Below are 11,278 nucleotides of genomic sequence, written 5' to 3' on the forward strand. Positions count from 1 at the left end.
AAAAGTCCCAGGAGATCAGCAGTTTGAGATACTCTAATCACCCTGGGCGGCACCTAATTAATTAGCTTGTTTATTTCAGCTTTTTTTTTAAAGATGTGTCAGACGTGCTCCGGCTAGCAGTGCACCAGTGTCTACCCTAATCACCAAACATCACAGGCCTCCATAGGAAGTAAACACAAAATAATCTGCAGATGCTGGGGTTAAAGCAACACTCACAACACGCTGGAGGAACTCAGCAGGTCGGGCAGCATCCGTGGTAGGTCCAGGTCCAGCCTTCTCCTTCCCACCCTCCCCTACCTTCGTTATAGGGTCTCTGCTCCTTCCCTGACGAAGGGTTCCAGCCCGAAACGTTGACCGATCTTTTCCATGGATGCTGCCCGACCTGCTGAGTTCCTCCAGCGTGTTGTGAGTGCTCTGTAGGAGGGCAAACTGTGCCAGAGCCAATGTGCACCCGAGAGTGTATCAAAGCGGCAGGGCCTGGGTCTGAGATCGAGGGACGACCTGAGGTTTGGACAATTTAAACACTGGGCCAGATTGAAAAGTCAGGATATAGGGGCAGGCCCGATGCTCAGCTTGCTGCTTCGAGAGATTTACACGACTCTGTGCTGAACCGAGGCTGTGACCTGCAACTAATGGGTTACTGAATCAGCTGCAGGCTTCGTGTCTGTGGACTCCCTTTCGTGAACTTCAGTTCCGAATTGTATTTACTTACTTTTATTGGTTTCACAGTTTGCTTTTTTCCTGCACATTGGGTGTTTGATAGTCTTCTTTTTATAATGGGTTCTATTGGGTTTCTTTGTTTTGTGGCCGCCTGTTAGGAGATGAATCTCAAGGTTGTATAATGTACACACACTTTGATAATAAATGTACTTTGAACTGTGATCTTTAATCAGAACACGCTAACTTTTCACTCTTGAAACAGCCCTCTGTAGATCATACCTGGAAGCTGTGCAAGGAGTCTAAAGTCAGAGGGTGCAAGTTTAAGGTGAGATGGGAAAGACTTAATAGGGACACGAGAGGCAGCTTTTTCACTCAGAGGATGGTCCGGCTATGGAAGGAGCTGCAGAAAAAGTGGTTGAGGCAGGAACATTAACAATATTTAAAAGGCATTTGGACAGGTACGGGGTTATGAAAGATTTAGAGGAATATGGGGCAAATGGGCATAGATGAGACTGGCTAGGTTAGCATGGGCTGGTTCGGCCAAAGAGCATTTGGCTCTAACATGGGAGACAGTAGTTTCGTATTACAATTTATTCGTAAGAAATTAACAAACATACTGAGAAAAGCATCAAATTACAACAAAACTCCGATGAGCCACAATCCCAAAATCGCTAAATTTCAGGCAGCAGGTTCCACCGGGACCCATCTTCCTTTAAAGTCACTGGGACTGCGTCTCCTTTTAAACCTGCTGTGAACCCCATGGCCCTTCAAACCTGCTGGGACCTCGTCTCAATTCAAAATCACTGAGACCTCATCTTCCTTTAAACCCACCAGGATCCCATCTCCCTTTAAAATCACCAAGATCCCTTCTTTCTCTAAACCCACTGGACCCTGCTTCACGCTCCCTTTAAATCCACCGGGACCCCTTATGGGCCCTTTCTACAGATGTGCAATAGAGAGCTTTCAAACAAGCTGCATCTCTGCTTGGTACGGAAACTGCTCTGCGACGGACATGACGGCTCTGCAACGGATAATCAAAACTGCCCAACACATCACTGGCACCCGCCTACCCACCATCAGGAACAGAGATACAGAAAGGTGCCAGAAAAGGGCCAGTAACGTCAGGAAGGATGCCACCCACCCTGCTCACGGACTGTTTGCCCCACTCCCATCAGAGCGGAGGCTACGTAGTGTTCACACCAGGACCACTAGACTCAAAAATAGTAACTTTCCCCAAGCAGTGAGGCTGATCAACACCTCCACTCAGTAACCCCCAACCACCACTACTTTATCATTTCCTGTCAGTCACCTTATGTACAGACACCCCTGTGGCTAGTGTCACTTTATGAACATACAATCAATCTGTGTATACAAGCTGTCTCTTGTGTTTTTATATTATTGTGGGATTTATCATTTGTGGTTTTTTTTGTGCTGCATCAGATCCAGAGTAACAATTATTTTGTTCTCCTTTACACTTGTGTACTGGAAATGACATTGAACAATCTTGAACATTCAATCTTGAATCTTGGAGAGGGTCAGCAACTTTAAATTCCTGTTACTATTTTACAGGACTTGTAAAAATAAGTGCAATTGTGAAGAGAGCATGGCAGCACCTCTACTTCCTCAGGAGATTGTACAGATTTGTCATGACATTAAAACTTTGATAGATGTGTATTGCGTCAATTTATGGACATACCATCAATCTGTGTATGTAAGCTATCTTGTGTTCTTCATCTTATTGTGTTTTTTTTGTGCTGCATTGGATCTGGAATAACAATTATTCTGTTTTGTGTACTAGAAATAACATTAAACTATCTTTAAAACCACCAGGACTCTGTCTTCTGCTGCCCTGAAACTCACCATGATCCCATCTCTGATTTCTTTTCGTACCTTGAGAAGAGAGAAGGGTGGGAAGGAGAGGGGAGAGGGTGGGAAAGGGGAGGGGGAGGAAAAGGGGAGGAGGTGGAGAGAGGCAGGAGGTTGGGAGAGGGGAGAGGAAGGGAGAGGGAAGAGGGAGGGAAGAAGGGAGGGAGGTAGGGAGGGGGATGAGGGTGGGGAGAGGGAAGAGGGAGAAAGGAGGTAGGTAGAGGAGAGAGGAGAACGGGAAGAGGGAGGAGTCAGAGGGAGGGAAGGGGGTAGGGAGAGTGGAAAGGGGATGGAAGAGGGGAAGGAGCTAGGGAGGAAGAGGAAGAGGTGGGGAGAAGAGATGGAGGGATTAGACGTTAGAGAAGAGAGAGGAGAGGAAGAGGGAAGAGGGGAGATGGAGGTAGGGAGAGTGAAGAGGGGGAAAGAGGATGGGTGCTAGGAAGCTAATAACATCCCTTCCCACTCTTCTTTCATCCTTCCTTGGGACTGCTCCCTGCTGCTGGCCTGTTGCCCTGGCTAGCCTCCCCCTCCACCTCACCCTGGCGCCAGCGCTCCCTCAGCTGCTCCCGCACCGCCCCAACCGCAGCCCTCTCCTCTGGCCGGAGCGCCAACAGGCCGCGGAGCAACAGGAGGGCAGCTGGGGCGATCCCACGCCAATGCGGTGGGAGAGCCGGAGGAGGAGGAAGGTGCCTCCCCCTACCCCCTCCCTCTCCTCCTGCTATCGTCCCTTCCTGCCAGCGGCGGAAGGCGCAGAAGGCGGAGTCAGAGGCCGAGGCTCTCCACCAGGGGAAGGCGCCGGTCAGCAGGCCGAAGAGAAGGACACCCAGGGCCCAGGCATCCTCGGGACGACCAAGGCGCCTGGCTGGGGCCCCGCCTCCCGCTTCGGGGGCATCGTAAGGCCCCCCGTCTGAATCACTCGCTCCCTCAGCCTGAAGCCTGAGGCCTTCGGCCCGTGCCCGACCAAAGTCGGCCAGCTTGATGCAGCGGCAGGCCCGGTCGAAAAGGAGGACGTTTTCGGGCTTGAGGTCACGGTGGACCACGCCGCGGCTGTGAAGGTGCTCCAGGGCCAGACTCAGCTGCAGGGCCACTCGCTTGGCTGAGGCCTCCGGGATGCCCACCTAAAGCAACGAGAGTGGATGTGGAGGGGTGGGTTGGGAGGGAGCAAGGAGGGGGAGGGGGATGGAGGAGGGAGGGAGAAGGTTGAGGTTTGGAGGAGAGGACACAGGGGTAGAGGTGGCCGTCATCTCTGAGTATTTGAACCGCCCATCAGAAAACATGAGTGAGGAGGGATTGAACACCTCTCCCTCCCTTCCCATTTCCTCGCTTCCCTCCTTCCTTCTCCCCTTCCCTCTGCCTCTCTCCTTCCCTTTCCCCTCTCTCTCCCTCCCTATTCTCTCCCTGTGCTCCCTCTTTCTCACATTCCCACTTCCCATCCCTCACTCATGACCCATTCCACTCCTTCTCTCCCTCCCTTCTCCCTCCTCTCTCCCTCCTCTCTCCCTCCCCTTCTCCCTCCTCACTCCTACCCTCTCCTCAAACATTCCCACTCTCTCCTTCTCCTTTCTCCTCTCCCCTGTTCTCACTCTCCTCTCTCTTTCTCCCCTCCCTCTCCTTCCCCTCCCTTCCCATCTCCTCCTTCCCTCCCTCCCTCTCTCTCTCTTTCCTCTACCCTCCCTGTCCCTCCTCCTTTCTTGTCCACTCCTCTCTCCCCTCCTTTCTTCCTATCTCCTTCCCTCCCTCCTCTCCCCTCTCCCTTCCCTCTCCCTCCCCCCTCCGTACCATAGGCTGGATCACCTCGAAGAGGTCACCGATGGGGGCGTACTCCTGCACGAAGACGTAGTGCTGCGGGGATTCGAATGCGATGCCGAGGGCAGAGGTGATAAAGGGGTGCGGTGACAGGAAGAGACCAGTGCTGTATTCCCGCAGGAAGCAGCGCACCCCCGTCCTCCTCTTCTCCATCAGCTTCAGGGCAAGCAGCGTTCCTGAGGGAGAGGGGTGATGGCAGGGCTATCAGTGTGGGTGCCAGGCACTCTGCTGGGCTCTGAGACAACTCTGCTGGTCTCTGCTGGGCTCTGGGACAACTCTGCTAGGCTCTGGGACTCTTTGTTGGTGCCTGCATTATGCTGATCTCCACCGCGCACTGGGATACTGCTGGAGATCAGGAGACCATGCTGGGCACTGGGACAGCTCTGTTAGTCTCTGCTGGGTGCTAGGAGAGCTCTGCTAATGTGGACTGGGCAATTGAACACTACTGGTCACTGCTGGGCACTGGGACAGCTCTACCGACGTCTGCTAGGCAATGGAACACTACTGGTCTCTGGGACAACGCTGCTGCCCTTGGCTAGGCACTGGGACAGCTCTGCTGGTCTCAGCTTATGTCTACTGGACAATTTCACCCAATGGGGGTTCCTGCATGTGTCTACCCAACACTCTGCTGCTCTCTGTGGGTACTTCTTGGACCTGATCATTCTGCTAGTTTCTGCTGGTCACTGAGACCTTCTACTATTGTTTGTGGGTCTGATGGGAAATAAGAGGATCTCCATTGGTCAGTTAGAAACTCCAATGGCCAATGAAGATCTCCATTGGACAGCAAGGATCTGCATTGTTCAGCCAGGGCAGCTGTTGGGCAGCGAATACCCCTACTGGTGAACGCTGATCTTTATTGGTCCATTAGGATCACTATTGTCCAATGAGAACCTCCCCTGGTCAGTCAGTGATGATCCCTATCTGCTAATGAGGATACCTATGGCCTACTGTGGAATTTCATTGGTTGGTTAGGACATCCACCAGCTAATGATAATCTTTATGGGACAATGAGGTGCTCCATTGGTCAATTAGTATCCCCTTCCACCAACGAGAATCTCTGTATTGCAGAGAGGAGCTCTATTGGTCAATAAGGATTCCCACTGGCCAATGAGAATCTCTAGGGGCCATTGAGATGTTGTGAATCCCCACTAGTCGTTGGTGGTACAAACTGCTCTGTAGCCACTCAATTGGCTGGTGATGTAGCCAATGTCCCCAGTGTCCTCCCCACCACCCCCATCCCCTCCTCACCTTGGACCCTGTGGCGGACTAGCTGGACAGTGCCAAAGGCACCAGCACCCAGTTCACGGATCACCTCATAGTGTTCGGACACCTCCATCCGGGCAAGTGTCTGCGATACCAGTGCCATCATCTCTTCAATGAAGACCTCAGCACCTGATGCGGCCAAGGGCTCCATCTCCACCTGTGGGAGGAGAGGAATGGAACTGTTACCAGGTGGGCAGTAGTCACCCCCACCTCCCTTGATTCCTCAGCACCATGGACAGATCTTCTAAAATCCCCCCCAGCCCTATTCAACTAGATATAATAATGTACAAATATTGTGAGCAGATGTGCTGGCATTGGACAGGATTCAGAGAAGGTTTACAAGAATGATCCTCGGAATGAAATAGTTAATGTATCAGAAGCTTTGCTGGCTCTGGAGTTTAGAAGAATGAGTAGGGGGAGTGTCTTATTGAAAGCTTTTGAATATTGAATGACCTAGGTAAGAGTATGTTACCTATAGTGGGAGAGTCTAGGACAGAGGGCACAGCCTCAGAATAGAGGGATCCCGTCTGTTTAGAACAGAGCTGAGAAAGTACTTTCTCATCCAGAGAGTGGTGAATCTGTGGAATTCATTGACAAAGACAGCTATGGAAGCCAAGTTATTGGGTATATTTGAAATGGAAGTTGATAGGTTCTTGATTAGTCAGGGCATCAAAGGTTACTGGGAGAGGTAGGAGAATGGGGTTGCGAGAGGGAATAAATCAGCTTTGGTGGAGCGACACAGGAGATTTGAGGGGCCGAAAGGCCAAATTCTGTCCTTATGTCTTGTGGTCATCCACTGACAGATGTTACCCTGGTCCGCTCTCTCACCACCCACCCCCCCATCGTACTCCCTACCTGTCCCTCGTCTCTGCTCTATAGGGATTACTGTTGAAGATGTGGGTTGTGTCTAAGTGTTGGTGTCAGTTCTGCCCACCTCACACACTTGTTCTGCACCTACACCACCCTCCCCACACATTTGCACCCCACAACATCCCTTCCCCTCCCAACCCCCTCCCTCATCTTCCATGCCATCCCAACCTTCTGCCTTTCCCCTCCCAGTTCAACCCCTTCGCTCTCTCTTCCTCCTCCTTCTCCTCACCCCTGTAACACACTCACCGTCAGGGACGGTCCAGTATCACCCCCCCCCCCGACCCACTGGCATTTCTGTGTGTGTGTGTATGTGTGTGTGTGTGTGTGTGTGTGTGTGTGTGTGTGTGTGTGTGTGTATGTGTGTGTGTATGTGTGTGTGTGTGAGATTAGTGTCTGTTAGTCTGCGTCACTCACTTGCTCCGCTCTCCTCTCCACCCCTCTCTCTGCTCCACTCTCTCTCCACTCACTCTCTACCTACCTCCCTCTCTCTCCCCTCTCTTTTTTGCCCCCCTTTCTCCCCATCCCTCTCTTACTCTGCCCTCTCTTCTTCACCCTCACCCTGTGACCTCCCTCTCCCTCTTACTCTCAGCCTCAATCCCCCTCACTTTCCCCATCTCTCTCTCTCCTGCTCTTTCTCCTCTCCCCTTCTCCCTTTGTCTCCCCACCTCTCCACTTTCTCTTTCTCTCTTTCTCTCCTTTCTCTCCCCTCACATCGTGTATCTCCCTCTTCCCCCTCCCTCTCTGCCCGTCACTCCCCTCTCTCTATCTCCGCTCTCCACCCATCTCCCCTCTTTCTCTCATTCCACCCATTACCCCTCTCTCCCCTCTCTCTCCTGTCTCTCTCTCCCATCTCTCTCCCTCCAACCCTCTGCCCACTCTCTCCATCCCTTTCTAACCCCCCACTCTCTCCCCCTCACACACTCCCCCCTCTCATTCCATCCACTACCCCTCTCCCACTCTTATATCTCTCTCCCACCCATCTCAGCCCCTCTCCCTCTCTCACTCCCTGTCTCTCTGTCTCCCCGCCTCTCTCCCCATCCATCTCCCTCTCTCCTGCGCTTCTCTCCCCTCACTCTACCTCAACCCCTCCCCTTTCTCCCCCTCTTTCTCTAACCTCACTCTCTCCCTCCATCTCGCACTCCACCCTCTCCCCTCATCCACTGCCCCCTTTCCCCCCTCCCCATCACTCTTCCTTTTTCACTTTCCACTATATCTCTCCCCCTCTCTCCACCCCTTTCGTCAAATCCCTCTCTCTCTCTCCCCCTCTCTCTCCCTCTCTCGCTCTCTCTCAACTCTCTCCTCTCTCTCTCTCACTGTTCTCTTCTCCCTCTCCCCTCCCTTACACCTTTCCCTTCCCTGCACTCTGTGTCTCTCTTTTTTCTCCCCTCAATCTCTCTCCCACTTCTCTCCCCTCTCTCTCCCTCTCTCTCCCTCTTCCCCCCTCTGCTTCCTCTGTCCTCCATCTCTCTCTCCCCCCTCTCTCCCTTTCTCCCCTCTCTGCCCCTCCCTCTCCCTCTCTCCCCCTCCCTCTCCCCCTTTTCTTTCCCCTCTCTCCCTCTCTCTACCATCTCTCTCCCACTTTTTCTCTCCACCACTTCTCTCCTCCTTTTCTCTCTGTCTCACTTTCTCCCCATTTGTCCTCGCCACTCTCTTCCCCCCCTTCCCCCTCCCTCTCTCCCTCCCTCTCTCCACCTTCTGTCTCCCCATTCTTCTCCCTCTTTATGCACCCTCTCTACCTGCATCTCGCTCTTTTTGCCCTCTCTTTTAACCGCACTCTCTCTCTTCCCCTTCTCCACTTCTCTTTCTTACCCTCTCTCGACCCCTCTCCCCTTTATCCCCATCTCCCCTTTATCTCTCTCCCCCTCTGTTTCACCTCTTTCTCCCTCACTCTCCCTTTTTTCTTCCTCCCTCTTCTCTCCCCACTTCTGTCCCTCTCTCTCTACACCCTCTCTCCCCCTCTCTTCCTTCCTCCTCTGTCCACCCACCCTCTCTTCCCCATCCCCTCTCTATCTCCGCACTGCCCTCTCTCTTCCCCCCACCCCTCTCCCCCTCTCTTTTCTCTGTCTGTCCCCTCTCTATTCCACTCTCCCCTCCCTCCCCTCTCTCCCTCCATCTCCCCTTTCTCTCTCTCCCTCCCTCTTCTCAATCGTTCTCTCCCCTCTTCACTCTTTCCCCCTCCCTTCCTTCCTCCATCATTTCCCCTCTCTGCTTCCTCTCCCCTCCATCTCTCTCTCCCTCTCTCTTCCGTCTCCCTCTCTCCCCCTCACTCTCTAGCTCCCTATTACCTGCTTGCCTCTCTCTCCCACTAATGAGTCTGCCCTTCCAGTTTCCCCCCATCCCTGACCCCCGGACCCCCCTCCCCTGAACCTGACTTCTCCCCCGCCCCCACCACGCGCCCACTCATCCATCTCACCTTCAGAGAGGGTTCAGCGGATCAGGAGGGAAGGTGTTGGTAGGCGGCGAGCAGGACGGGAATGAGCTTGTACCTGGCAGAACGTCTCGGTGCTATAAATACAGCTGAGGGAATGTGCCGCAGGGGCAGGAGAGAGGACTCGGCCAGTTTCCCAGATCTGTCCTCTCTGAATCCCCCTGTGGGAGTGCAGACTGAGGGGTGGACTCGCAGCAGTCTCCACTCCTCACCCACTCCCTACACTGCCAGGGAGAGAGAGAGAGACACGTGGCTGTGGAGAGAAAGGTGGGCAGAGAGGGTGAGGGAGGGGAGAGAGTGAGGGAGGGGAGAGAGGGGGTGAAGATGGGAGAGAGAGGGTGAGGGAGAGGAGAGAGGGTGAGGGGGAGAGGGTGAGGGAGAGGAGAGAGGGGGTGAAGATGGGAGAGAGAGGGTGAGGGAGAGGAGAGAGGGTGAGGGGGAGAGGGTGAGGGAGAGGAGAGAGGGGGTGAAGATGGGAGAGAGAGGGTGAGGGAGAGGAGAGAGGGTGACGGGGCGAGGGTGAGGGAGAGGAGAGAGGGTGAGGGGGAGAGGGTGACGGAGAGGAGAGAGGGGGTGAAGATGGGAAAGAGAGGGTGAGGGAGAGGAGACAGAGAGGAAGATGGAGGGGAGAGAGGGTGAGGGAGAGGAGAGAGGGTGAGGGAGGAGAGAGGGTGAGGAGAGGAGAGAGGGTGAGGGAGGGGAGAGAGGGTGAGAGGGAATAGAGGGCGAATGAGGAGAGAGAGGGTGAGAGTAGGGAATAGACAGATTCATATTCTTGCTTCCCTTTCCCACACATACAAATTTTCTCTCTCTCACACAGAGATAGGCTCCCTCTTTCTCACACCCCCACACACCCTCTTTCTCTGTCTCTCTCTCTCCCCCTCTCTCTCCCACACACACATACACTCTCTCTCACTCACACATACAATCACTCTCACACACACACACTTTCTCACCCGCACACACACACTCACTCACACACACTACACACACATTCTCTTACTCACACACACACATTCTCACACACACTACACACACATACTCTCACACATTCACATTCTCACACACACACTCTCATGCACTCTCTCTCATACACACTCTCTCTCACACTCTTTCTCACACACATTCTCTCTCTCACATACTCTCACTCACACACTCTCACACACACTCTCACAAACACTCTCTCACACAGTCTCACTCACACACACACTCTCACACACACACACACTCACACAAACACACACACACACTCTCTGTCACACACACTCTCTCAAACACTCTCTCTCACACACACTCTCTCACACACGCACACTTTCTCACACACTCTCTCTTTCACACACGCACATTCTCTCACACGCTCTCTCACACATTCTCTCTCTCATACACACATACACTCTCTCTCTCTCACACACACACACTCCCTTTCCCTGTCCCTCTTTCTGACTCTTTTTTTCCTCTCTCAAAGCCTCTCACCCCCTGTCTCTCTCTCTATGTCTTCGTGTACTTCTCTCTTTCCATATCTGTCTCTCACACCCTGCCTCTTTCTCTCCGTCTGTCTGTCTCTCCCTCTCTCTGTCTGTCGCGCGCGCACACACACACACACAACTCCTCACCCCCCCCCCCACCCCAGGGTATGCACACCTCTCCCTACCCACACCTCTCCTGTGTTTCAGTTCCCTCCACCTCCAGCACTGGTGTGTGTAGATAACTCCCCTCCCGTCCCCACCCCCGCTGCAGCTGCAAACACCTCCGTTGTGTTCCTTCCTTGGCCCAGGGTCCCAAATACTGCGGGTCCCATGATGGAACTTGGCCGGCTTCACACAGTGTGAATCTTCGGGGAGGGTGTGAAATTGTTGGAGGCGGATGCAGCATTTGTCCGGCATTTTTGAAGAGCTTTCCTTCCAGATCAGTCTCCTGGCAACCGTCCCCCTGTTTGCCAAACACCGAGACGGGTTGGCGAGCAAGCATTTAGAGCGGGCGGCATTTCCTCATCTCCACCCCTGGAGAGAGAGAAGGGGAACAGAAGCAAGAGAGAGGACAGAGAGAGAGAAAGGAACAGAGAGACAGAGAGGGGTGAAAGCGTGAGAGATTCAGAGGGGACAGAGAGAAAGAGAGAGAAGAAAAGACACAGAGAGACAGAGAGGGGACAGAGAGAGAGAGAGAGTGGGGTGACAGAGAGAGATGCAGAGAGAGGGAAGAATTGAGAGACAGAGACAGAGAGGGGAGATGGGGCCACAGAGAGAGGGGGAGGGAAAGAGAAACAGAAGAGAGAGACGGGACAGAGAGAGAGGAAGGGGTCACAGAAAGAGGGGGCAGAGCAAGAGAGAAGGAAACAGAGAACATGAGAGAAAAAGGGAGGGGGTATAGAGAGAGAGAAAGAGAGAG

At 53.4% G+C, this 11,278-nt stretch overlaps 1 protein-coding gene across 5 annotated transcripts; it reads right to left on the reverse strand.

The window, feature by feature from the left end:
- Nucleotides 1-907: 907 nt before the first annotated feature.
- On the reverse strand, nucleotides 908-10,729 carry LOC134338913 (serine/threonine-protein kinase SBK1-like). Of its 5 annotated transcripts, none has more exons than XM_063035099.1 (5): nucleotides 10,641-10,729; nucleotides 8,879-9,146; nucleotides 5,581-5,752; nucleotides 4,306-4,508; nucleotides 913-3,644 (listed from the first exon to the last, which is right to left on the reverse strand). In XM_063035099.1, the coding sequence occupies exons 3-5, from the start codon at nucleotides 5,744-5,746 to the stop codon at nucleotides 2,997-2,999; spliced, it is 1,017 nt and encodes a 338-aa protein (XP_062891169.1). In that variant the 5' UTR covers nucleotides 5,747-5,752; nucleotides 8,879-9,146; nucleotides 10,641-10,729; the 3' UTR covers nucleotides 913-2,996. The 5 variants fall into 5 exon arrangements, with proteins under 5 accessions (XP_062891171.1, XP_062891169.1, XP_062891168.1 ...); XM_063035098.1 differs by lacking the exon at nucleotides 10,641-10,729 and adding an exon at nucleotides 10,551-10,638; XM_063035100.1 differs by lacking the exon at nucleotides 10,641-10,729 and adding an exon at nucleotides 10,545-10,565.
- Between the last annotated feature and the right edge of the window lie 549 nt (nucleotides 10,730-11,278).

Source organism: Mobula hypostoma, chromosome 28, assembly GCF_963921235.1.
Source record: "Mobula hypostoma chromosome 28, sMobHyp1.1, whole genome shotgun sequence".
In the NCBI taxonomy this organism is placed as follows: Eukaryota; Metazoa; Chordata; class Chondrichthyes; order Myliobatiformes; family Myliobatidae; genus Mobula; species Mobula hypostoma.

Bases quoted from the DNA above. Each gene is read 5' to 3' on its own strand.
- LOC134338913 (XM_063035099.1), bottom strand. From the start codon at position 5,746: ATGGAGCCCTTGGCCGCATCAGGTGCTGAGGTCTTCATTGAAGAGATG. The intron at 4,509-5,580 runs GTGAGGAGGGGA...CCTCTCCCTCAG, and splicing joins AGTCCGCCACAGGGTCCAAG to GAACGCTGCTTGCCCTGAAG. The intron at 3,645-4,305 runs GTACGGAGGGGG...TCGTTGCTTTAG, and splicing joins TCGAGGTGATCCAGCCTATG to GTGGGCATCCCGGAGGCCTC.